The sequence below is a fragment of the Canis lupus genome, chromosome 5 (genome assembly GCF_048164855.1).
Source record: "Canis lupus baileyi chromosome 5, mCanLup2.hap1, whole genome shotgun sequence".
NCBI classification, from domain to species: Eukaryota; Metazoa; Chordata; class Mammalia; order Carnivora; family Canidae; genus Canis; species Canis lupus.
Genome location: NC_132842.1, coordinates 18,025,020 through 18,052,896, shown reverse-complemented (window position 1 = coordinate 18,052,896; position 27,877 = coordinate 18,025,020). Strand labels below are relative to the sequence as shown.

The 27,877-nt window shown below is 38.1% G+C and overlaps 2 protein-coding genes across 2 annotated transcripts in view; both read left to right on the top strand.

Annotated features, from left to right (window-relative positions):
- The window catches only part of LOC140633127 (coiled-coil domain-containing protein 144A-like), a 606,261-nt gene that overhangs the window by 155,850 nt on the left and 422,534 nt on the right, over nucleotides 1-27,877 (top strand).
- LOC140633093 (MAM and LDL-receptor class A domain-containing protein 1-like) lies at nucleotides 352-27,360 on the top strand. Its single transcript, XM_072825134.1, has 5 exons — nucleotides 352-478; nucleotides 8,197-8,349; nucleotides 9,266-9,679; nucleotides 13,333-13,744; nucleotides 27,236-27,360. The coding sequence occupies exons 1-4, from the start codon at nucleotides 352-354 to the stop codon at nucleotides 13,704-13,706; spliced, it is 1,068 nt and encodes a 355-aa protein (XP_072681235.1). The 3' UTR covers nucleotides 13,707-13,744; nucleotides 27,236-27,360.

The window sequence follows — 27,877 nt, the reverse complement described above, 5'->3', positions numbered from 1 at the left end:
CAGGAGGGACAACCCCACAGGCGGCGGCCAGGTCTCCCCAGCCCTGGAGTCCGCTCCCGCCGTGACCACCGCGGCTCCCAGTCCGCAGGGGCCTGGGTGCTCCCGGGGCGGGGGCGCCGATCTGCACAGGTCGGGGCGCCGGAGCAGGAGCGTCCTCGCTGTCCTGGGCCCTCCCCGCCTCGGCCCGTCCCGGGGCAGCGCAGGATCCCGGCTGTGTCCCCCGGAGGCCTGGGGTCCGGGGCCTGCGCCGCTGGAGTCGCGCTCCCGGGGAGCCCCCTCCGCCCGGAGCCCCGCCCGACCCTCCGGCTGCTCCCCCAGGCCCCGCGGGGCGCGCTCCGGCCCTTTACGGAGATGGGCGGCTGTGGGGCGCGCTCTCCCCGGCGCCCCGGGATCCCGCCCGGGTCCCTGCTGAGCGCCTTTCCGTCCGGGAAGAGTCGTGGGGATTGTCAACGTGCCCGCTTCCCGGGCGGGGCGCCCTGTCCCGAGGCTCTCCCCGGCCTCGGCGGCTCCTCGCGGCCCTCCCCCACCGGATTCTTTTTTATTTTATTGTTTTCCGCCTTCCTGCCTTGTCAGAAGCGAAAAGCCTTCTCTCTGTAGCGTTCTTTACATCTCAGTTCGAATTTGAGGTGTTCAGGATGGTTTGAAAGTTATCTAGGGGTGTTGGTGGGGCCGGTGTGTGGAGGACCCCACTCCTTTGCATCCTGGCCCGCCCCCGTTGCCATTGTTTCAGATGCTCGGGTCAAAGACTTCAAAATCATATGGATTCATCTTTTTTTTACATTTTGTAACTGATGCCAGTTATTTCTATCATGTCTGCCTTTAAAATATAACCAGAATGCCTCGTTTTTATCTCCTCATTACCTCCCTGGTCCAGACCATTATCATTCCTTATCGGAATTTTTGAAATCTCCTTTTCTTGCTGATGTCACCTTATTTTTATCTTTTCTCAGTACAGTAGCCATGGGGATGGGATTAAGTCAGAATTTGTTAAAGCATCCCTAATTGTTTCCAATACCTCAAAATTAAGGCCAAAAAATTAAAGTGATTGCTCTGAGTTTACCTAGTTGTCAGGTTTTCTAGGACACCTCCCTTGATCACCATCTGTGAATTTTCAACCCTACTCTGTCATGCTCTATTCCTTTCTCTTTTTTTTTTGCCTTATTATCATTAAATGAATTATATATGTCTTACCTATTTCTTTTGTTTTTCAATATCTCACCTAGTATCCCTACCTTTCTCACTCACATTATTTAAATGCCATGAAGACAGAGATTTTTTTCTGTTTTCTTTTCCCCATTTTACTTTTCTGTCTTCTTAGAAGACTCTATACCTGTGCCAAACATATAGTGTGTACGCAGTACATCTTTGTCAAGTGAATGAAGAGTGAATGAATGAGTACTTGTTATCCTGTTGTCATAATTTCCTGTTTATAAATTTCCCATGCTAGATTTTAGGCTCCCTATTGGTGAGCACTATATATATATATGTATGTATTTTATATGTATATACATAATATTTAATGTAGGATGTGTTGAGAAATGTGAAGAGTCTGAAACTTTACTTATAAGCTAGCAAGTTAGCCTGTGTAGTTCTATGGATGCTGCCAAAATAGGTGAGACTTCTGATTCAGAGACTAAAGGATTCATTATTAATGGTGTAACACCCAGCAAAAATGTCCTGTTTGCCTTAGTTCCTCTTGCTCCCTGAGTCCCAGGAGCAGCTCAGAGGGGCCCAGGCTGATATGCATGAGAAATAGGTTATGCATCACAGCTAAGAAAGCCTGTGTTTATGGAACCCAAATCTTATAGTGGGATTCAAGCAAATGTGTCTGACCTATGTTTAAGAGGAGTACATTTTCCTTATTATATTATACAAGATAATAATTTGCCCTCTCTTATAGATGGAGTCACTACCTCTATTTTTCATGAGCATTTACTATTTTAATATCCTTAAAAGGATGGTCTGGAACAAAGGGGCAGTTAATGGCTCAGCTTATAGGACATGCAGAAACACGAGAGACCCTGGAGAATTATGTCCCAATAGTACCTCTGCTGGTCAGATTACAGGAGACCCTTAAAACCATGTGTAGAATAATGTAATTAATAATTGCTACTTCAAATGCAATAATTTTGTTTTTTGTTTTTTTGGTTTTTTTTATATTTTTATTTTTTTTTAAATTTTTATTTATTTATGATAGTTACAGAGAGAGAGAGAGGCAGAGACACAGGCAGAGGGAGAAGCAGGCTCCATGCACCGGGAGCCCGATGTGGGATTCGATCCCGGGTCTCCAGGATCGCGCCCTGGGCCAAAGGCAGGCACCAAACCGCTGCGCCACCCAGGGATCCCAAATGCAATAATTTTGAATGTAAAGTGTTACTGTTTGTGCATTGGTGTTCCTTTAAAAGATTTCATCTATTTATTCATATAGCAGTCTTTTTGATTTCATGGTACTTTTACAAATATTTGACTATTTTATGCCTTAAATAACTAATGAATATTAACTTTTGATGAAGACTACAGTTATTTTAACATTACAACTCCAAAATTATTATAACTCCTTTTGAATGCGTGAAAAAGCCTGAAGCTCAAAGAAATACGATGAGTAGAGAACATATTCTAAAATAGTATGCATAGTTTTAATGCATTTAAAGCTTATAATAACCTCTGCTTAATCAAATCAAATAAAGTAGAACCTCAATGTACTAGAACACTCAAATAACTTTTGTCCTCCTTCATGTAACTTTCAAGGAGGGTCATGAAATCTAGCAAGAAAGAGAGATAAACAGGGAGAGTTAACCTAGTGGACTTACAGTTATCATAGCTACGCCTCAGAGATATTGTGGTTTTTGTTCCAGACCACTGCAGCTAAGCAAGTATCACAATAAAATCAATTCTTTGCTTTTCCAGTGCATATAAAAATTATGTTTGCACTATACCTTAGCCTGTTAAGTGTGCAGTAGTATTATGTCTAAAGAAACAATGTACATACCTTAATTAAAAAGTACTTTATTGTTAGAAAATTCTATCATACAAATTTTCAAGGAGTCATAATTGTTTGTTGGTGGAAGGTCCTGCTTCTACGTTGATTGCTGCTGCCTGGTCAGGGTGGTAGTCACTGAAGGTTGGAGTAGCTGTGCCAATTTGCTAAAATCAGACAGCAATGAAATTTGCTACATCAATTGGCTCTTCCTTTCATGAACAGTTCTCTGTAGGATATGGTGCTATTTGATAGCATCTTACCCGCAGTACAACCTCTTTCAAAATTGGAGTCAGTCTTCTCAAACCTTGCTGCTGCTTTATCAACTAAGTTTATGTAATATTCTGAATCCCTTATTGCCATTTCAACAGTCTTTACAGATTCTTTCCCAGGAGTAGGAATAGGTTACGTCTCAAGAAATCATATTCTTTTTTCATCCATAAGAAGCAACTCCTAATCTGTTCAAGTTTTTCCCCCCACTTTTAAAGGCATCATTTTTGGCATTAGTACTTTTTTAAAAATTTTAAGTTTTTGCTTAGATTCTAGTTGGTTAGCATGTGGTTCAATATTGGTTTCAGAAGTAGAGTACAGTGATTCATTACTAATGTATAAAATCATGTGCTCATCACAAGTGCAACCAATAATACTCATCACCCAATTCACCCATCTCCCCTCCAGCAGCCCTCAGTTTGTTCTCTGTAGCTAAGAGTCTCCTGTGGTTTGCTTCTTTTTTTGTTTTCCCTTCCCCTATGTTCATCTGTCTTATTTCTTAAATTCCACATATAAGAGAGATGATATGGTATTGATCTTTTTCTAACTGACTTATTTCATCCAAGTTTTATTATGAGATTGCAGCAGTTCAGTCACAACTTCAGGTTCTACCTCTAATTCTAGTTCTCCTGCTGTTTCCACCCCATTTGCAGTTATTTCCTCCACTGAAGTCTTGAGCCCCTCAAAGTCATCCCTGGGGTTTAGAGTCAACTTCTTCCAAATTCTTATTTCTGTTGATATTTTGAATGCTTCTCACGAATCACAAATGTTCTTAATAGCATTTAGCGTGGTCAGTCCTTTCCAGAAGGCTTTCAATGGACTTTTCCCACATCCATCAGAGAAATCAGTATCTATGGCATCTATAGCTGTATGAAATGTGTTTCTTAAATATTAAGCCTTGAAAGTTGAAAATGACCACTTGATCCATGGGCTGCAGAATGGATGTTGTATTAGAGGTAGAAAAACAGCATTAATCTCACTGTACCTCTCTGTCAAAGCCCTTGGGTGCCCAGGTGTGTTGTTAGTGAGCAGTCATATTTTGAAACGAATCTTTTTTTTTTCTGAGCAGTCAGTTCAACAGTGGACTTAAAACATTCAAGAAACCATGTCATAAATATATGTACGGTCATCTAGGCTTTGAAGTTCCATTTATAGAGCACAGATAGAAGGGATTTAGCATAATTCTGAAGGGCCCTAGGAATTTCATAACAGTAAATGAGCATTGGCTTTGGCTTAAAGTCATCAGCTACATTAGCCCCTAACTTAGAGAGTCAGCCTGTCCTTTGATGCTTTAAGGCCAGACATTGACTTCTCTCTAGCTATGAAAGTCCTAACATCCACTATGAGGCTGTTTAATCTACATTGAAAATCTGCGGTTCAGTGTGGCTGCCTTCATTAATTCTCTTTGCTACAACTTCTGGATACCTTGCTGCAGCTTCTGCATCAGCATTTGTTGCTTCACCTTGCACTTTTATGTCATAGAGATAGTTTCTTTCCTTAAACTTCATGAAATAACCTCTGCTAGCTCAGACTTTTCTTCAGCAGCTCAACTAATTAATTATTAGGACTTTTTTTCAGAACAGTTTTCAAGTCACAGAAAAGTTGAGGAAAAAGTAGAGATTTCCCACATACCTCTCCTGCCCTAAACACACACACACACACACACAGAGAGAGAGAGAGAGAGAGAGAGAGAGAGAGAGCGTCTCCTACATCAGATTTCCCAGCGGGCAGGGGAGGGGGGCATTTGTCACAACTGATGAATCGACACTGATACATCATAATTACTCAAAGCCCAGTATGATCCACTCTTGGTGTGATACATTCTGTGGGTTTGGAAGAATGTGTGGTAAAATCTATTTGTCAATATGGTATCATACAAAGTATTTTCATGACATTGCTCTTGTATTGAAAATACTCTTGTGAATCACCTCATCAGCCTTCCCCCCACCTCTAAATTCTGGCAACCACTCCTCCTTTTACTCTTTTCATATTTTTGCCTTTTCCAGAATGTTAAATAGTTGAAAGCCTACAGTATGGAGCCTTTTCAGCCTGGTTTCTTTCACTTAGTAACATGCATTTAAGTTTCCTCCATGGCTTTTCATGGATTGATAGCTCATTTATTTTTAGTGCTGAATAACACTCCACTGTCTGGGTATAGTACAGTTTGTCCATTCACCTATTGAGGGACTTTTTTTTTTTTTTTGCTTCCATGTTTTGGCAGTTAGGAATTGCCATGTACAGCTTTCTGTGTGGATGTGTTTTGGGCTCCTTTGGGTATATATCAAAGAGTACCCTTCTTTAAATTTTTAAGTCTTTGCATGAGACCCAAATTATCAGCTCCAGTGCTTTGCTCATTTCATGTTTATTTCTTATATATGATTCTCTGTAGGAATCATCTCAAACCATCAAAGAAGTTCTAACAGTGAGTCTGATATAAGACCATCTGATTCTGTATCCATCACCCTGCCAAGGTTCCTTGGCTCCTACATAAATTTAATTTCTTCTCTCCTAGTGAAAAGCTCTCAACGTGACAGTGATAGTGTAGGGTGATGGACCTGTGTGTCTTTCTACCAAATATCCCCTAACATCCTTTCCTTGGGGGTAGCTACTATAATTATATTTATATAACTAATAGTGGCAACAAGAGTAATTTTACTGAAAATAATTAAAAGCTGCTATAGAGTCACTAGGTTTTTTACTCATATCCATAGAAATAGAAATAGACAAATAAGTTTTAGAAACTTTATGTCAGGGACACCTGGGTGGGTCAGTGGTTGAGCGTCCACCTCTGGCTCAGGGCATGATCCTGGGGTCTGGGATCGAGTCCTGCATCAGGCTCCTGTGGGAATCTTGCTTCTCCCTCTGCCTATGTCTCTGCCTCTCTCTGTCTCTCTCATGAATAAATAAATAATATCTAAAAAAATTAAAAAAGAAACTATGTCAACAGATATCCTATGATGAGCATAACAGCTTCTAGCACAAAGCTTGGTATACAATAAACCCTGAAGTAGTGATAACTATGGTTCTTGCAAATTATGCTGTTTCTGATAATGATGATAATTAAGAAAGTCAATAGTGAGGCTCCAGAAAAGTGAACAATCTTTGAACCTCAATTGTTAAAATTTACCCAGAATATTATATCTCTAAGTCAGAAAAGACTGTTTTTTTAAGATTATTTATTCATTTATTTATGAACAACACTGAGAGAGAGACAGAGACTTAGGCAGAGGAAGAAGCAGGCTCCTTGCAGGGAACCCAATGTGGGACTCAATCCCGGACCCTGGGATCACGACCTGAACTGATGGCAGTTGCTCAACTGATGAGCCACCCAGGCGTCCCGACATACAGAATTTTTAATAGCTGTTCTTATGAAGTGTATATTTGGTTAACAGCTAGCTAAATTAATTTCAGCTGGTTTATTACATCTCTGAACAGCTGAGGTGAGTTTTTAAAATGTGTATAGAAATCTAAATATTTGGGAACACAGTATATTAGATAGGCATATTTAAATTTTAGCAGCAAAGCATCTGTTAAAAATTGCTGTCTTTGATGGATCTTATCTAATAAAACTAGAAAATTGCCACAGTGGTTTCTGAAATTTTACCACCATTAGCATATTCATTTATTTCTACATTGGTATCTCCTTGGATAGCAGACAATAGACAATAAGGCTCCCTTTCCAGGTAACTATGTGTGATAGCTATTCCATAGTAGCAATAACTTGTTTTCTTTCTGTATTTTCGTAAAAGAACTCCTGGATCCTTTTTTTTTAAGATTTTATTTATTCATGAGAGACAGAGAGGCAGAGACATAGGCAGAGGGAGAAGCAGGCTCCCCGCAGGAACCTGATGTGGGACTTGATCCCTGGACCTGAGATCATGCCCTGCGCCGAAGGCAGATGCTCAACCACTGAGCCACTCAGGTGTCCCCCTTTGTTTTTTTTTAATTGTCTGAAAAAGGAATCAAAAGCATTACTTTCTCAGGGATTGAAATGGCAACTACATACTTTGAAACCACTGAAATCTAGGTATATTTATGAGTTATTTATATATTATGTATTTATAAACAGAGATGGCCTATAAAAATGTAGTTTTAAATATTCTTAGTATTTTTCCCCTAACTTGTCATAATTATCATTGAAGTGAAAAATCTTTGGATTTCAATCCATTTACATAGTTTCCTAACTCTATGACCTTAGTTAGATTAATAACTTCCCTGAACTTTCCTTTCTTCCTTGGGCTATTGTGAAAGTTGGATCTATATAAAGTGTTTAGTACAGGGTCTATGACATAGGTATCTATTAAATATTAGCTATAATTCATACTATTATTATAACTTCTCAGTCCTGCCTTTCTCTTCCTCTTTTCTAATGGCTTTGTGGAAATTAACTATTTCTTACCTATTTCCTGAAAAGTGGGTCAAATTATTCTGCCCTATAAATATTATGCAATGCATATAATACTTTGGGAAATATTAAGCTCTACAAAATTGGTGGTGAACGTAATATTAATTATAATAATCTTGGTTTTTCAAATTTTAATCTTTTTGAAGTAGCTACTTTTCATATTTTAGTATAAAATAATCTGTAGGAACAATGAAGTCTTCCAAATAATGTCATAGTGGCAGAGAAATAACATGAGTATCGAATAAATTAGGTAGACCTTGGCAATTCTATACTCAATATAGCTGAATAATGCTGTTTCTTTGAAAAATTATTTGGTAAAAATGTAATTTCTTAAATTGATAATTCTGCTTTATTAATTTTTCAGTATGGAAAGCACAACTCTGGGTTTTATTTCTTTCAGATCAGATAGGATCCATTTTTTCCTCAAATGTATCCTTTAATGTACTTAGAGAAGTATAACAAGGTGATTTCAGTTGAGCTTTACGATTCTAAAGTATATGAATACTCCGGAGAGCCATCCTAGGAGTCACATTTTGTTTTTCAGGCTCCAAATGTGACTTTGAAGCAGATAGCTGTGGTTGGTTTGAAGCAATTAGTGGTGACCATTTTGATTGGGTATGGAACTCTAGAAGTAACCTTTTGGCTGAATTTGAGCAACAGGCTCCACCTAGGGATCATACTCCCAACACAACTGAAGGTAATAAGCAAGGAGAGGCTTTTGTTCACCCTTGGTCAGGCCTGTTAAGAGAAAGATAAGCATTTAAAGCTCTATGTTACTGCAACAAATAGTGTGACAAATAGCTAAATAGTGTCAATTACGTTTATGTTGTTAGTGTGAAATGACTCCTTTAAGGGTGGTGGGGAGGGAGTATAGATATGCTTTTGGCTGAATTCACTTAAATTATTAACTTTTTGCATGATTTTCAACCTGGAGGTAGATACTAGTTTAGTTTTCATAAGAGCAAATTTGACTCATCATATTTATTGATTTTTGATTGTATAGTCTTAATTTTAGTCAGACACAGAGCTTAGTACAAGGTTAAGAGGCAGGTGCCTCAACTCAGTCGGCTAACTTACAATTTGTATTTGTATCTCAATAGGGCATTTTATGTTCATTCTGAAGAAAGCAGAAGCTTGTCAACTCCAGAGCCCAACGTTTAGCCAGGCAGGACCTGGATGAATACTTTCCTTCTGGTAAATACTAAAAACTGTGGTCAGCTACCCCAGCAACCCGGTGGTTGCAGGCGTACTTCTGCACTTGTTAGACTTTATGATTTGCCCTTGGTTTGCCTTTAAAAATAGGTACTGTTATATTTATACAATTAGCATTTTACTTAGAAGCACATTATCAGTATTTGTTGTGTTCTTTCTTTAGATGAAAGAGACTCTTTCCCTCCAACAGTGGATTATAATTTAATTAACTCTGTCTCCTCTGTTCTAGATGGAACTCCTTGAGAAAGGCTCCCAGGGTCCTGGAGCCAGAGTATGCACCTCAGCAGATAAGCTCTCACATATGAGCAGCAATGATTACTGCAAGAAATAAAGGCGTCCATTGTAGCTAATTATTAATCAACGGTTGACTGAGTGGAAGAGCCTATAAGTTAAATATTTAGTCTATGCAATAAATCATTTCCATTCCTTGTGTTTGTTCTTTTTCAGGTTTTATGACCATGGTCTGTCAGTGGGAGCAGCTGAGCTACAGCTACATGTGGAAGATTCCAACGACTCTACAGTACTCTGGAGAGTATTGTGTAACCAGGGCAACCAGTGGTCACAGGCCACTATTCAGCTTGGACGCCTTACTCAGCCCTTCCATTTGTCACTAGATAAAGTCAGTCTTGGCATTTATGATGGAGTCTCAGCTATTGATGACATCAGATTTGAAAATTGTACCCTTTCTCTTCCTGCAGAGAGCTGTGAAGAGCCGGACTTTTTCTGCTGTCGACGCAGCAAGGCTTGCATAGAAAAACTTCTGTTATGTGATTTGGTAGATGATTGTGGTGATCATACTGATGAGGTTGACTGTGGTAAGTGCTTTGTTGTTGTTGTTGTTATTATTATTAATTATTATTATTATTTTGGTCCATCGTATTTTTACAGTGGAGATCTTGATTTGTTCACTGTTTTCTAGCCAATCAAGGCAAAGACAGGAAGCATTGTTCCAGAGTTGACGACCGTGATGAGTGGTTGATTAATCAGGTTACCGATATTTGTTATGTGGACTTATTAACTAGATACTATAGATAAAGTGTTAACCACAATGACTGAGTTTCAGATCTCATGGAATTTACAGTCTAATTGAGAAGTAGATATTATTCAAATATTGTTTTAAAAATACAAACTGGAAGCTTTGATGGGAGATACGGAGAGGAGTGCGGTGACTTTATAATAATGGTATTAAACTTTCTAAAGGAGATGACTTAGCTGAGATCTGAAAATAAAAAAGTCAAAGCATATATATGCAAAAGCCCTGATATGTGACCGTGTAGCAGATGGAGGCCAGCCAGTGCGGTAGGAGCGAGGAGGTGAAGGAGAGATAGGGTGCAGTATAAGGACAGAAATGTGAAGGAGGCCAGATTTGCAGATATTTATAGTCTATATTAGGAAAGTTTTTCTTCATTTGAGGGTTTTTAAGAAGGAAAGTGGTATAATAAAATTGGCATATTAAAACATGTCAGTGTAGATACAGAGTGATAAGTGGATTGGAGGAGAGTGGATTTGGGAGACCCATCAGGAGGCCATTGCGATAATCCACTGAGGAGGGGTGGGCAGCCTGTATCACAGCGGCAGTGATGGAGATGGAGGGACTGATGTTTGGGGAAATACTTAGGAGGGACATTTGATGATGTTTTGGCTATAGGGAGCAGGGAGTGCTGTGTCAAAGGTAAGTCTTGAGTTTCTGGTTTAAATTACCAGAAAGTTTATGGTATCTGATGATTGTATACATTTTATAATTTAATAAACCTAGCACCAGGTAGTGCCCATTGCACTTGCTCCTGAAAATGAATCAGAAGCTTATAGCTGTTTTTTACTTCAATTACAAAATCAATCAGAAAAAGAATTTGCATCTTTCTTTGTCCAGAAATAGCAACAATTCTTAAAATTCAAGCTATATGCCTATTACATTGAGAGGCTAATTATAAACCAAAGTGAAGCCATAAAATGCTTGGTGCATCATAGGAAACACTGCATTAAGAAACTTCCATATAAATTATTGTACAGCATGCTGCATATATGTGATCTTTGATACAGTCAGGTGGATTGAAGTCAGAATTACCATGCATCTCATTACACAACTAATTCTTTGAGTGGATATAAATAAAGTTGATAATTTAGACAATGGCTAACATAAGAAGTGTAACTTGTCCCCAAGGTAATTTATTTTTGTGGCTTTAGAAAGCTTTTTCATCTTTCTGAAGCTCTCCGAAGCCCACTCCTCAAAAAAAAAAAAAAAAAAAGCAAATTATCCTTAAAACTACTATTAACTTAGATGGAGTTATGTCAGTACAACTATAATAATCAAAATACTACTTGTGACTAAATATTAGTGAAAGAGAACAGTAGTGGTATCAGAGTGTCAGTTTCTCTCGCAGCTTTCCATATAAATGTGTTCCTGGATTCCATAGAAAGCATTAGGCATCCAGAAATCTATGTTTTATTTCCTAAATCTTCCTACGTTTAGAGATAGGGTTTTTTATTTGAAGGTGGAGCTACGTGCATTCCCTTTCAAAATAGAGATTGAACATACAGTCAATATGAAGACAGGCAATATCAAAATCTGTTGGCTTTAGTGCCAGTTTTATGTCAAAAAACTTAGCAGCTTGACATTCTCCTTCTGCTCCACAGCCAAAGATTGACACCCGGAGAGTATGCTGTGGGTCCCCAGTTCACGTCACAGCTGGGCTTGATTAGTCACAAGTGAGGAAATATCAAACAAAAGCTCATCTCCCATTTGACATTTACTCACTGGGCTCCCATCATTAGTTCTAAGCTCCTGTTCCGTGGTTTTCAAAGACAGATGATTTGTTCTAGCCCGGCTGCATTTATCCACATTTGCTTATATTTATTGTTTCAGAATATTTATTCCCCTTTGGCACCAAGTGCATTTACTAAGATGAATAGTGAAAGGACAGCTGACATTTATATGTTTAAAAAATATTAACTTCGGTGAATGAAGCTAAAATGTAAAACTATGCATTAATTCTAACTCCTGTTCCTTCTACCCAAATAATGCTAAATGTTTTTATTCTAAAAACAAATCCTTGTTGTCAACAAAATGTTCACATCCTGAAAATGACTACATTACTATATTCTGGAAATTGTGGTAGATAAGCTAGGTGACGAGGGGCTAGTCAATCCTTTATAAGTGCTTTGAATTCTTCTAGTGCCTGGAAGGAGTTTTAAGCTTAAAAGCTCCAGCTCAAAGGAGCTGCAATCCAGTGAGAAGAAAAGACTGCCTCTCAGGAGATGCTGCCAAGAGCCCGCAGCACAACAGGAGGCATAAATAGAGAAGGAGAGAGGAGTGAGGTGTTTAAGGCAAGTGGGGAAGGTGGTGTATGCTAAGAAAAGGCTGGCCAGGGACAAACAGGAAGTTAATTTAACTTGGGAAAGGTAAAGCTTGAAAGAAGAGCTTAGATTTCAGTTTGGATTAAATGAGCATGTATGTACAGGAAGAAAATGATAAATTGCCATGGAAGGCAGAAGAATGGTCTTTCTGGCACTGATGGAGGGAAATGTGGAATTGGGGCAAGATGAAACCAAAGGGAGGAGTTTTTCAGCCTGAGGTCTGGAAAATGCTGGCATCAGGATCATGTTGATACTTGTTAAAAATATGGATTGCTCGGTCCCCCATATCTAACCAGGTAGTGCTGGTATGGAGCTTCGCCATGGAGCAAGCAATTATGCTGTACACATCAGGTGATTCTGAAAGATTGGACTCTATTAAAGTATGACTCTTCAGTTCTGCATGTTAGAATCGCCAAGGGAGATAATGAATTATCTTGATGTTCAACCGCACTATTTGTGGCAGTTCAGTCAACATCTCCGGGGGGGCTAGGGGGGCTCAGTTGGTTCAGCATCCAACTCTTAATTTCGGCTCAGGTCATAATCTCAGGGTTGTGAGACTGAGCCCCTGTAGGGCTCTGTGCTCAGTGGAGAGCCTGCTTGAGATTATCTCTCCCTCTGTCCCCTGACCCCCCTTTTCTCTCTCTAAAATAAATAAATCTTTTTTTTTTAAATAAATAAATCTTTAAAAAAATAAATCAACATCCCTGAAGATAAGTTCTGGAACTTCATGTTTTTTGTTTTGTTTTGATTTTTAACATTCACTGGTGATTGGGACATTTGGCTAAGGCTGAAATCGACTGAGCCAGAAGTTTATAGTATTGAGTCAGTCATGGTGCCCTCATCATTTGCATAAAGTTATAGTGCTGGAAATGGTGAAGGATGGGTATAAAAGGCATTTGGAAAATAATGGCTGAAGTAATGCCCCCCCCCCAGTCTATAAAATATTATTACTTGATATAAATCTAGGATTTATTCACTTTTTAAAAACTTTTAGTGTCGCATTTAAAAAACATTAAAATCATTAACCTTGGCAGGAGCCAAATATCAACAAGTATTCTTAATCATGTTTTTTGTCCTTAATTATTTTTTTGTTGTTATTTCATGCCAATTTCAGTACCTGAGTTCCAATGTAACTTTGAAAATGGAATCTGTAACTGGGAACAAGATACAGAAGACGACGTTGATTGGACCAGGAAGCACGGTCCAACTTCAACACTTAATACAGGGCCAATGAAGGCTCATACCTTGGGCACAGCTAAAGGACACTATCTCTACATAGAATCTTCGGAGCCACAGGTTTTCCAAAACAGAGCTACTTTACTCAGCCCTGTCCTCAATGCCACCGATGCAGGGGGCTGCACCTTCCGCTTATATTACCACATGTTTGGAAAGCATATTTATAGGCTGGCCATCTACCAGAGAGTTTGGAGTAACACAAGAGACAGCTGCTGTGGCAGATATTTGGGAATCAAGGCAACAGATGGATGAGGAAACGCCTCAATCTTTCCAGCAGGAAGCCTTTTCAGGTATAGATAATGGCTTTCGTAATGTGTATTTAAGATGCATTCAGAATGTCTAAGGAATATGAAAGATCACTATATCCTTGAATTAAAAGCCAGTGGAATTTGGTCAGAGTTATTTGGAAGTACATTTATCATGCAATTAAGGTTGTGCCAAAGCATGTTAAGTTGCTTTCCTCTTTGACTACCTCCAATAATCTGTGATTAAAATTTCTAAAGGTGGACACATGGCATTGGCAGCAGCTACAGGTCCCTCTGACTTTAAGTCATTTTTCTCTTGAAATAAAAAATCTGGAGGGAAAAAGAGTTTTGCGCAATATATGGTACTCTGCCAAATGTTCAGGTTCTAAAATCTGTGATTTTTAAATATTCCATCAGACTTTTCCACCTTTTATAGGTAAGCAGCAGAAATTCAAGAAGGGTGCATGCTGTGTTGGAGAATCACACAGCTACTCTGGGGCAGAGCCAGAGGTCTAGCTAGGTCTCCTCACTCCTGCTGAAATATTCTTTACTGTGATTCTCACCTACCTTCTCCTAAAAGGAAAACTTGGGGGCAGCCCGGATAGCTCAGCGGTTTAGCGCTGCCTTCAGCCCAGGGGCTGATCTGGAGTCCCGAGATCCAGTCCCACCTCAGGCTCCCCGTGAGGAGCCTACTTCTCCCTCTGCCTGTGTCTCTGCCTCTCTCTCTCTCTCTCTCCTCTCTGTGTTTCTCATGAATAAATGAATAAAATCTTAAAAAAATAAATAAAAGGAAAACTTGGAATGGTGGGTTTAAATGCTTACGTGGCTTTTAAGATTTTATGAAGGCAATTTCTATTATCTCTTGGATTCCCTTAGCAATTCCCTGAAGTGGGTAAGTCAGGATCTTTTTTATCAGTTTTACAAATATGAATAAAACATTTGGAGAGGTTGTTATTTATATCTGGCCAAATAGATGGTGCACAGCAGGATGGGGGCTTGGAATGGAATCTGCAGTTTCCAATTAATTCACATTCATTCCCTTTCTAATATATCATACAGCCTGTCATGTGTAGGAGGGTCGAATATTCTTTTTCTCTTTGCTCCAATAGATCTAGATGTAATATACAGGGAGGAACTCCTTACCACTCCTGGCTAAACTTTTTTTTTTTACATGTACTGAATTTCTCTGTTCCCTTATTTAAAGCGCTGTTTCAACCTAAATATCTTGAGAGCCATGATAGAGGGGCGTCTGGGTGGCTGCATCAGTTAAGCATCTGCCTTGGGCTCGGGCCATGATCTCAGGTCCTGGGATCCAGCCCTGCATTGGGCTCCCGCTCACTAAGAAGCCTGCTTCTGCCTCTGCCTGCCACTCCTCTTGCTTATGCTCTCTTTCTCTGTGTCAGATAAATAAATAAAAGCTTTTTAAAAAGCCATCATAGATATATGTTGTATATGACTCACTAAAGAATATATTGAAATGGGTGATTTGTCCAGATAGACACAGGCGGAAATTATGAGAACTAGTCTGCTATATGTAGAGTGTTATTTTGCTGTTCAGCCATGTGGCAGGTGCATGTAATCACAAGAAATGAAATGGAAGGAAGGTTCTTCGACTTTTATTTAATAATGGATCACCCACTTCAAATTTAATCAGATGAATTGTAAGTTGGGTCAAACTAGTATCCTTCTGATATTTACTCAAGAGTTGGTTGCCAGGAGAAAATCACCTTGGCAAGGGAGCTGTTTCACATTCAGATGAACAGAGAACTAACCAAGGAATCCTTTAGTTATGAATCAAAAATATAGAAATTGGTGTGTGGAACCAATTTTGGGTTATACATGCAGTACTCTGTTTTTATCCAATGGTTCTTCTAGGCTTTATTTTTTTTCCAATGACATTCAGGCTTGAGAAGGTAAAATCAGATTGTGCTTGTGGTGTAGTTAAGATAATAAAAATTGGGTCCAATTTCAGCGACCAGAGATATTCCTTCATTGAATAATAAGTATACAGAGTTGTGGTGAGAGCAGAAATAACCAAGATTTTACTTAGCTGTGATATTGTAGGTGAAATTAGCTAGTGTCAGTCCAGCAGGTAATGTGCTCATTAAATGTTTGTTTAAAAGAAAAATCCAAGGATTTTTCAGGAGCTATGTATGTATATATAGTTGACACACAAGGTTACATTAGCTTCAGGTGTACAACATAGTGATTCAACAAGACTATATATATATATATATATGTTTTTTATAAATATAAATATATATATATATATTTTTTAAGACCATATATTATACTATGTTCACCACAAGTGTAGCTACGGCCTGTCCTGACACACTGCTCTTACACCATCTTTAACTGTATTCTTCACGCTGGGCATTCATTCTTATGGCCTACTCATTCAATAACTAGAAGTCTATATCTCACACTTCCCTTCACCATTTTGCCCAACACCCCACACTCCTCTCCTGTGACAACCACCAGTTAGTGGTCCGGATTTATGCATCTCATTTTGCTTTTTGTTTGTTTACTCATTTTTAAAAACTTCCACTTAAGTATTTGTCTGAGGTATTTCACTTCACACGATACCCTCTAGGTTAATCCATGTTTTCTCAAATGGCACACCTCCTCCTTTTTATGGCTATATGATATTCCGTGTGTGTGTGTATGTATATACATAATACTTTCTAATCCATTTGTCTATTGGTGGGCATTTAGTTTGCTTCCATATCTTGACTATCACAAATAATGCTGTGGTAAACATATGGGTGCATACATCTTTTCAAATTAGTGTTTTTGTGTTTTGGGGGTAAATAATAGTGCATTATTGGATCATAAGATATTTCTACTTTTAAGCTTTTGAGCAACCTCCATACTCTTTCCACAGTGGCTGCTCCTCTTGCATTCCCACCAACAGTGCAAGAGGGTTCCTTTTTCTATATGTCCTGCTAAAACTTTTTGTATCTTGTATTTTTGGTTTTAGCCATTCTGACAGGTTTATAGTGATATCTCATTGTGGTTCTAATTTGCGTTTCCCTGATAATTAGTGATGTTGAACATATTTTCATGTGTCTGTTGGCCATCTATATGTATTTGGAGAAATGTATGTATGTCATTTGCCCATTTTTTAATTGGATTGTTTGGCTTTTTTAGTATTAAGTTGTATAAATTCCTTATATATTTTGGATATTAATACTTTATTACATATATCATTTGTAAATATCTTCTCCCATTCAGTAGGTTGTCATTTTGTTTTGTTGATAATTATATTTGCTGTGTAAAAGCTTTTTATTTTGACGTAGTCCCAATAGTTTATTTTTGATGTTGTTTCCTTGCCTCAGCAGACATATCTAGAAAAATAGTGCTATGGCTGATGCCAGGGAAATTACTGCCTGTGCTCTCTTCTAGGGTTTTTATGGTTTCAGGTCTTATGTTGAGTTCTTTAATCCATTTTGAGTTTGTGTGTGGTGTTAAAAAGTGGTCTAATTTCCTTCTTTTTCATGTAGCTATCCAATTTTCACAGCACCATTTATCGAAGGACTATCTTTTCTCCATTGCATATTCTTGCCTCTTTATTCATAGATTAATTGACCATTTAATCCTATGTTTGTTTCTGAACTCTCTCTTTTGTTCTTTTGATTTATGTGTTGATTTTTTGTACCAGTACCATAGTTTTTTTATTAGTACAGTTTTGCAATATATCTTGAAATCTGGAACCATGACACTTTTAGCTTTTGTTATTCGCTCTCAAGATTGTGTTGGCTATTCAGTCTTTTGTGGTTTCCTACAAAGTTCAGTATTATTTGTTGTAGTTCTTTGAAAAATACTTGGGATTTTTCTAGTTCCGTAGACATGTTAAATTGTTTATTGGAGCTTTATTTTGATTCTTGAGGTAGGCTGATATCCCTATATATTTCTCTCTTAGAACTGCTTTTGCAGCCTTCCCAAAATTTTGGACCATTGTGTTGTCATTTATATTTGTGTCTATGCATTTTGTTATTTCTCCTTTAATTACCCTGTTGACTGTTTGGTAGTATGTTGTTGAGTCTCCATATATTTGTGACATTTTCACTTATTTCTTGTGATTTATTTCTAGCTTTATAGCATATGATCAAGATATTTATAATTGCCATATCCTCTTATGGATTAATCCCTTTATTATTTTGTAATGACCATCTTTGTCTCTTGCTACTCTCTTTGTTTTAAAGTCTGTCCTGTCTGATATAAGTATTGCCATCCTGGACTGTTTTGTTGTTGTTGTTTTTGTTGTTGTTGTTGTTGTTGTTGTTGTTGTTTTGCTTTTCCTTATATGGTGAATTCTTTTTAATCCTTCATTTTCAATCTTTATGAGTCTTTAGGTCTGAAGTGAGACTCCTGTTGGCATCTTTAGATGGATATTGTTTTTCATTTCTTTAATATTTTACTTATTCATGAGAGATAAACAGATAGAGGCAGAGACATAGATGGAGAAGCAGGCTTGCTGTGGGGAGCCTGATCCAGGACTCGAACCCAAAACCCAGAGATCATGACCTGAGCCAAAGGCAGATGCTCAGCCACTGAGCCACCAACGTGACCCCAATGGATATTGTTTTTCTTATCCATTCTGCCACCCTTTTATCTTTTGATTAGAGCTGTTAGACCATTTACATTTTTTTAATTTTTTAACCCTTTATTTTTTATTTTTTAATAATAAATTTATTTTTTATTGGTGTTCAATTTACCAACATACAGAATAACACACAGTGCTCATCCCGTCAAGTACCCCCCTCAGTGCCCATCACCCATTCACCCCCCACCCCCGACCCTCCTCCCCTTCCATCACCCCCAGTTCGTTTCCCAGAGTTAGGAGTCTTTATGTTCTGTCTCCCTTTCTGATATTTCCCACACATTTCTTCTCCCTTCCTTTATATTCCCTTTCACTATTATTTATATTCCCCAAATGAATGAGAACATACAATGTTTGTCCTTCTCCGATTGACTTACTTCACTTAGCATAATACCCTCCAGTTCCATCCACGTTGAAGCAAATGGTGGGTATTTGTCGTTTCTAATGCCTGAGTAATATTCCATTCTATACATAAACCACATCTTCTTTATCCATTCATCTTTCAATGGACACCGAGGCTCCTTCCACAGTTTGGCTATTGTGGACATTGCTGCTAGAAACATCGGGGTGCAGGTGTCCTGGCCTTTCATTGCATCTGTACCCTTGGGGTAAATCCCCAGCAGTGCAATTGCTGGGTCGTATGGCAGGTCTATTTTTAACTCTTTGAGAAACCTCCACACAGTTTCCCAGAGTGGCTGCACCAGTTCACATTCCCACCAACAGTATAAGAGGGTTCCCTTTTCTCCACATCCTCTCCAACATTTGTGGTTTCCTGCCTTGTTAATTTTCCTCATCGTCACTGGTGTGAGGTGGTATCTCATTGTGGTTTTGATTTGTATTTCCCTAATGGCAAGTGATGCCGAGCATTCTCTCATGTGCATGTTGGCCATGTCTTTGGTAGCATGGCAGGATACAAAATCAATGCCCAGAAATCAATGGCATTTCTATACACTAACAATGAGACTGAAGAAAGAGAAATTAAGGAGTCAATCCCATTTACAATTGCACCCAAAAGCATAAGATACCTAGGAATAAACCTAACCAAAGAGATAAAGGATCTATACCCTAAAAACTATAGAACACTTCTGAAAGAAATTGAGGAAGACACAAAGAGATGGAACAATATTCCATTCTCATGGATTGGTAGAAATAATATTATGAAAATGTCAATGTTACCGAGGGCAATTTACACATTTAACGCAATCCCTAACAAAATACCATGGACTTTCTTCAGAGAGTTAGAACAAATTATTTTAAGATGTGTGTGGAATCAGAAAAGACCCTGAATAGCCAGGGGAATTTAAAAAAAGAAAACCATAGCTGGGGGCATCACAGTGTCAGATTTCAGGTTGTACTACAAAGCTGTGGTCATCAAGACAGTGTGGTACTGGCACAAAAACAGACACATAGATCAATGGAACAGAATAGGGAACCTAGAAGTGGACCCTGAACTTTATGGTCAACTAATATTCGATAAAGGAGGAAAGACTATCCACTGGAAGGAAGGCAGTCTCTTCAATAAATGGTGCTAGGAAAAGTGGACATCCACATGCAGAAGAATGAAACTAGACCACTCTCTTGCACCAGACACAAAGATAAACTCAAAATGGATGAAAGATCTAAATGGGAGACAAGAGTCCATCAAAATCCTAGAGGAGAACACAGGCAACACCCTTTTTGAACTCAGCCACAGTAACTTCTTGCAAGATACATCCACGAAGGCAAAAGAAACGAAAGCAAAAATGAACTGTTGGGATTTCATCAAGATAAGAAGTTTTGCACAGCAAAGGATACAGTCAACAAAACTAAAAGACAACCTACAGAATGGGAGAAGATATTTGCAAATGACATATCAGATAAAGGGCTAGTTTCCAAGATCTATAAAGAACTTATTCAACTCAACAGCAAAGAAACAAACAATCCAATCATGAAATGGGCAAAAGACATGAACAGAAATCTCACAGAGGAAGACATAGACATGGCCAAGATCACTTTTTAATAATAAAATAATTTTATGTCATGGTTATAACTGCATTCAGAAGTTAATTAAAAATTCATTTTCATGGTATAATTTTTAAATATGCTTTTCCTTTCACTATATTAAAATGAAAAAAAAAGTAGTTTTATTCTGTTTCCTGCACAGATGTGTTAGACAAATCTAGAGGAGACATCAAAGAGCTTTCTGGCCTGAAAGATTGCAGAGATGGCCTTGGCTAGGCACATAATTTGTTAGGTTAGGCATGTGTTTTTGGAGCATCTACTCTGTGAGAAGAGAAAACTTAATCACACATGGAACCAGCATACGCAGAATTGATGTGTAATGCCTCGGGGAAAGTGTTATTTGCTGAAAGAGAGGTCCATTGGGAGGCTCAGGTAACTTACCAAGTCTTCAGGTCTATCTTGGATGTGTATGTCTTTAATAATACTTGAAGGGGGGAACCCTGGGTAGCGCAGCAGTTTGGCACCTGCCTTTGGCCCAGGTCGCGATCCTGGAGACCCGGGATCGAGTCCCATGTCGGGCTCCTGGTGCATGGAGCCTGCTTCTCCCTCTGCCTGTGTCTCTGCCTCTCTCTCTCTCTCTGTGACTATCATAAATAAATAAAAAAAAAGAAAAACAGAGGACCTTTCCATTTAAAAAAAATAATACTTGAAGGGAGTCTTTACTTTTGGATGTTACTGGATAATACAAATGAACGAAGATAATACTATGGATAAAGACCACATACTGACTCTTTTTAAGAATTTAACTATTTTTATTTCTAAAAAAATCTTTCCTTTTACCACAAAAGACGAAATTCATTTTTATTGTAGGAAAATGTTTAAATATAGGTAGAAAAGGTAAACCACATCAATGCTGCTTACACCCTCATGATAAAAACATTGTGTGTGTCTTTACAATCTACCACGTTGCTTTCAATTAATACAATAAATAAAAGCAACACTGTTTTCAATTAATTTGCTCATTTTTATATATAATTTTTAAACACCTATTCACCAATATTTTGTTTGGGCCAATAGTATTCCATCAAATGGATGTACCACCATTCACTAATTCAGTTCCTCACTATTGATTTAGGAGTTGCTTTCGATTGTACACAAATTTAAAGAGTCTTTACTGAACAGTATAGAGGTTTGCACACATTGCAAATTATATCCTAAGAGTAAAAGAAAATACAGAGTAGAATTTTTAATTGATATTCATTTTTAAACCATTTGATTGATGATTTTATTGTTTTAAATTTTTATTTATTTATGATAGGCACACAGTGAGAGAGAGAGGCAGAGGCACAGGCAGAGGGAGAAGCAGGCTCCATGCACCGGGAGCCCGACGTGGGACTTGATCCCGGGTCTCCAGGATCGCGCCCTGGACCAAAGGCAGGCGCTAAACCGCTGCGCCACCCAGGGATCCCTGATTTATGATTTTAAATTACTCTTCAATAATGTACCTTTTTTTCACAAGCAATACATGACTGTGTCTGTTTTTCTGTATGCTTCCCAAACACTGTCTAATTATTTTTTTCATTGTTTCAGTCTGAAAATATGGTTAAAGTAGGAGGTAACTGTATATTTTCTCCAATTCTTTAATGCTAAGCAGGTTGATCAAGTTCGTGTGCATGTGTGCCTTGTGTAGTTATATTTCTGTGTGTATCTATATTTCCTATTTGTGCTTTTTGCTTGGTTTTCAGTGTGTAATGCTTATTATTCTTCTTACTGACTTAATCTTTTAAAGCATCGAGGTATTTTTTTATTTGTTGTGAAAGTTGCAAAGATTTTCCCCAAGTTTTATTGACCTTTTATTAGTTTTTCATGTTTTCACCCTTCCTAGTTTTTAGGTTGTGCATAGTTATGTCTGCCAGGGTGCCCTTTATAGTTTATCTTTTTGTTATTTTTTCCAGAATGATATTTTTCATTAGGTTTATTGACACATGAATGACATATAACATGTAAATTTAAGGTGTACAATGTGATTACATTGTGAAATGATTACTACAGGAAGGTTGATTAACACATTCATCATGTCACAGCTACCTTTTTTTTTAGAGAATGTGGTGAGGACATTTAAGATCTACTCTCTTAGGAGCTTTCATATATACAATACATTACTGTTAACTGTAGTCACCATCCTGTGTATTTTACCCCTAGTAGTTATTTATCTTGTAACCATTTCCTCCATCTCTCCACGCCCTTCTCCCAGGTGACACCTTTTTATTGTCTATTTTTATGAGTTTGATTTTATAAATTCCACATGTAAGTGAGATCATACAGCATTTATCTTTCTCTGTCTGACTTATTTCTCTTAGCATAATGACTTCAAGATACATCCATGTGGTTCCAAATGGCAGGATTTCTTTTTTTTTTTAAGATTTTATTTATTTATTTGATAGACCACAAATGGGGGCGGGGAGGGCAGAGAGAAAGGGAGAAGAAAGCTTCCCGCTGAGCAAGGAGCCTGATGTGGGGCTTGATCCCAGTACCCTGGGATTGTGACCTGAGCCAAAAGCAGATAGATGCTTAACCAAATGAGCCACCCAGGTGCCCCAAGATTTTTTCTTTTTTTAGTATTCCTGTGTGCCCACACCTGTATTTGTATATATGTCGGTATTATGCACCATACTTTCTTAGTCCATTCATCTGTCAGTGGAGACTTAGGGTTCTTTATATGTCTTGGCTATTGTGAACCATGCTGCAGTGAACATAGGGATGCAGGCATCTCTTAAAGATACTAATTTCATTTCCTTTAGGTATATATACCCAGAAGTGGGGTTGGTAGATCATATAGAGTATTTAATTTTTTGAGAATCTGTATTAAATTTTTTGAGAATCCTTCATACTGTTTTCATACCTACTGCACCAATTTGCATTCCCACTGACAGCGCAGAAGTATTTCCTTTTCTCCATTTCCTTTCCAACATATGTTGTCTTCTTGATGATAGTCATTCTCACAAGTGTGAGGTGATATCTTTTTGTGTTTTTGATTTGTATTTCTTGGTAATTACTGATGTTAAGCACAACTTCATGTACCTCTTGGACATGTGGATATCTTCTTTGGAAAAATATCAGCTCAGGTCCTTCGCCCCTTTTTTAATTGAATTATTTGGGGTTTTCTTTGTTTTTTTAAGTATCGAGTTGTAGAAGTTCCTTAAATATTTTGGAAATTAATGCCTTATCAGACATATGGTCTACACGTATTTTCTCCTATTCTTTGTGTCACCATTATTATTCTGTTATTAAGTATTTTGTTAATAATTTCTTTTGCTGTAAAGATAACTTTTTTAGTTTGATGTAGAGCCACTTGTTTATTTTTGCTTTGTTGCTTGTGCTTTTGGTGTTCTATGCAAAAACTCATTACCAAGACCAACATCAAGGAGTTTTTAACCCTATATTTTCTTCCAGAAGTTTTAATTATATTACATATGGGCTTTATTTTTGTCATGTTGCATTTTATGAAATGCTTTTATTATGCTTTTGCTATGAGGATTCTGTGATTTTTATCCAACGATATATTAATGTATCATGTTTATTGACTTGTGTTTGTTGAGCCTTCTTTGCATCCTAGGGATAAATCCCATCTTTGTGGCATACCATCCTTTTAATGTGCTAACTTTATTAACTAGTATTTTGTTGTGAATTTTTGCATTTATGTTCATCGGGCTATTGGGCCTTTAGTATCTATATGCCTTTTGTATCTGGATAGTGGAGGTCTTATAAAGTGAATTTGGGAGTATTCCCTCTTCTTCAATTTTTTGGAAGGATTTCAGAAGGATTGGCTTTGATTCTTTAAATTCACCAGTGTTTGGTAGAATCCATGAGTAAAACTATCTTGTCCTGGACTTTTTTGTGTTGGGAGGTTTTTGATTACTGATTCAATGGCTTTTCTCATATTTATTCTGCTCAGATATTGTTTTTTTTCTTGCTTCAGTCTTGTTAGGTTGTATGTTTCTAGAAATGTACAATTTCTTCTAGATTATCCAATTCATTGATATATAATTGCTTATCGTAGTCTCTTCTGATATATATATATATATATATATATATATATATGATTTTATTTATTCATTCATGAGAGCCAGAGAGAGAGGGAGAGGCAGAGACACAGGCAGAGGGAGAAGCAGGCTCCATGCAGGGAACCTGATGTGGGACTCGATCCCTGGTCTCCAGGATCAGGCCCTGGGCCAAAGGCAGGTGCTAAACTGCTAAGCCACCCAGGCTGCCCTCTTCTGATATTTTGGAATGATGTTTCAATTGTAATATCCCTCTTTTATTGATAATTTTATTCATTTGAGTCTTTTCTCTTTTTCTTGGTTAGCCTAGTGAAAGCCTTGTCAATTTTGTGTAGTTTTTTAAAAAAAAACTAATTCTTTAAAAAAATTTTTTTATTTTTGTTAGTCTTTTGTTTTATTCTTCTGTGTTTCATTTTTTTCTATTCTAATCCTAATTATTTTTTCTTCTGTTACCATTGACCTTAGTTTAAGCTCCTTGAGTTGTAAAGTTTGATTGTTTATGTGAGATATTTCTTTGTTTAATGTAGGTGTTTATGATTGTAAACTTTCCTCTTAGAACAGCTTTTAATGCATTCCATAAATTTTGGCATGTTATATTTCCATTTTCATTTATATCAAGATTTTTTAATTTCTCCTTTGATCCATAGTTTGTTCAGTAGTGTGTTTTGATTTCTATGTTTGTGAATTTCCCAACTTTCCTCTTCTTATTGGTATCTATATAGTGGTCAGAAAAGACATGTGATATAATTTTAATTTTCTTGAATTTGTTAAGACTTTTTTGTGTCTAAACATATGATCTGTCCTGGAACATGTTCTGTCTGCACTTGAGAAGGATATGTATTCTGCTGCTGTTGGGTGGAATGTTCTATATATGTCTGCTACATCTATTTGATCTATAGTGTTTTTCACATATCACTATCTAGTGTTGAATAACAATATATGATCATATAGTCATATGTTATATGCAATCATGTGTATATACAGTCAGATAACACTGTAGTGCTCTTTCCTTATTGATTTTCTGTCTGAGTAATCCATCAATTATTGGGTATGGAATATTAAAACCCTTCTTATTGTATTGTTGTTTATTTCTCCATGCAGCTCTGTTATTATTTGCTTTATATATTTGGATGTTCTGATGTTGGATGCATACATATTTGCAATTATTATGGCTTGTTTGTGAACTAATCCTTTTATCATTATACAGTGACATTCCTTGTCTCTTGTGACTATTTGAAACTTACTCTATTTCTGATAGAAGTATAGCCATTCCTCCTCTCTTTTGGTTACCATTTGTATGGAATGTTTTCTATCCCTTCACTTTCAATCTATGTGTGTCTTTAAAACTATAGTGAATCTCTTGTAGACAGCATATTGTTGGATCTAGTTTCCTGTTTTTTTTTTTTTTTTAACCATCCCAGCCTCTCTAGGTTTTTGGATTGGAGAATTTCATCCACCAATGTTAAAGTAATTATTGATAGGTAGGGCCTTACTATGGCCATTTTGTTAATTGTATTCTTTTCTTTTTTAACTTTTGTTAATTGTTTTTTTCTGACTGTTTTGTAATTCCTATATTCTCTTCTTTGTCCCTTGCTGTCTTATTTTTCTGATTTGATGACCCTTTGTGGTGGTGTGCTTTGATTCTTCTATCTCAATACTTTGCTCATCTACTACAGGGTTTTTCTTTGTTAGTGCCATGAGGCTTATGTACCCTATCTTATAGTTTCAGCATTCTCTTTTAAACCAATAATAGTTCACTGTGGGGCTTGGATGGGTCAGATGGAAGTAACTGAGGGCAGGAGGGGCTTACTGTTAGGGTCTCTAATTTGGTGAGGCTTCTGTCTCTTCTCTGAGATAGGAGTACTCCTGGCTGAGCTCTTTGGTTAGGTGAGCCTGCTGACTCAGCTTGGCATTCAGATTGGGCTGCTTGCTGGCTGGCTCCCTGGTTGAGTGGCTTTGTATTGGCTTCATGGTCAGGTGGAGCCATTAGCTGGATCAGCATTCACCTCTGGTGGGCTGGAGTCACAGGCAGAGTGGTGCTACTAGTTTTTACTTTGCTTATGAGTGGGGCTGCAGGCTGGGTCTGCAATTGGCCCTGGTAGGGTGAGAGTACAGGCTGTGCCCCCAATCCAGATGTGCCTCTGGCATGACTCGGCATTCAGGTAAAGTCTCTTTGGGATTAGGGGGGACCTCAGGCTGTGCTCAGCAATCAGGCAAGGCTGTGGGCTGGGTTCTAGTGCTGGACAGGGCCATTGGCTATGCTCTGTGTCCTGTATGTTGAGCTCCAAGGATATCCATGGTCACTATTGAGGTGTCCTGAATAAGAAGGGCTGTAGTCTCTGCTCAACAATTGAACAGAGCTATTGGGTTGGCTCTTTGTCTAGGTGAGGTCATAGCCTGGGCTGTGTGACCTCTCATAGATCATTGATTAGGCTCCTAGGTGAGGCAGTGTACCACACTGGGTGGGTTTGCTGACTTCCTTCCCTGTGTGAGCAGGCTGTAAGATGGCTCTGTCTATAGAGACCTTTGTTTTTTTGTTTGTTTGTTTTTGTTTTTTAAAGATTTTATTTATTTATTCATTAAAGACACACGGAGAGAGGCAGAGACACAGGCAGAGGGAGAAGCAGGCTCCATGCAGAGATCCCGACGTGGGACTCGATCCCGGGTCTCTGGGATCGCGCCCCGGGCCAAAGGCAGGCGCTAAACCTCTGCGCCACCCAGGGATCCCCGAGTTTATGTTTTATTCATTGTTGGTTCTTCTGAGCCTAGACACAGTGCCTAAAAAGCAGGCATTCCATTGCTAAACATTGAGCTGCATCAGAGTAGAAGCCAATGGGACCTAATCCTGTGGAGGCATCTTTCTGTCCAAACTCTGATGCCCACAGTAAGTCTAAGGAGGTCATATTTTCTTTTTCACCTATTTCCCTCTAGGCAAGACCTTCATTTTCCAGGATGCACTGTGTAGCTGTGTATGTCTTGAAATCTGAACAGTATCTATCTCTCTACTATGAAATAAAAGGCAAGTCTCAACTTAAGACACATCCTATAACTTGTAATACTATCTAATTAATAAAATGTGTTTCAATTCTGATTAAAATTTATCTTGAGTGCCAGAAATACTCATAAAAGCATATCTAAAAGCTACGAGGAAATAAGGTAATGTAATTATTCAACAATAACTTAAGAAGTACATTACCATGTCACTTGGAGCTCCCATCTAATGCTCTGGTTGAGACAGATACACACACACACAGAGTTTTATTTTTTATTTATTTTTAATTTTTTAAAAATTTATTTATGATAGTCACACACAGAGAGAGAGAGAGGCAGAGACATAGGCAGAGGGAGAAGCAGGCTCCATGCACCAGGAGCCCAACGTGGGATTCAATCCCGGGTCTCCAGGATTGTGCCCTGGGCCAAAGGCAGGCACCAAACCGCTGCACCACCCAGGGATCCCCCCCACACACTGTTTTAGAGACTTTCAGGCAAAATGGTGATATGAATATGTGGACATAATCACCCACATGAAACTATGAAAAAGCCTATATTTGACTTGGGAAAAGGACACGCTAG

Coding starts and splice junctions, on each gene's coding strand:
- LOC140633093 (XM_072825134.1), top strand. CDS start 352: ATGGGCGGCTGTGGGGCGCGCTCTCCCCGGCGCCCCGGGATCCCGCCC. Junction 8,350..9,265: donor TACTCCCAACACAACTGAAG/GTAATAAGCAAG, acceptor TTAAATATTTAG/TCTATGCAATAAATCATTTC. Junction 9,680..13,332: donor TACTGATGAGGTTGACTGTG/GTAAGTGCTTTG, acceptor TGCCAATTTCAG/TACCTGAGTTCCAATGTAAC.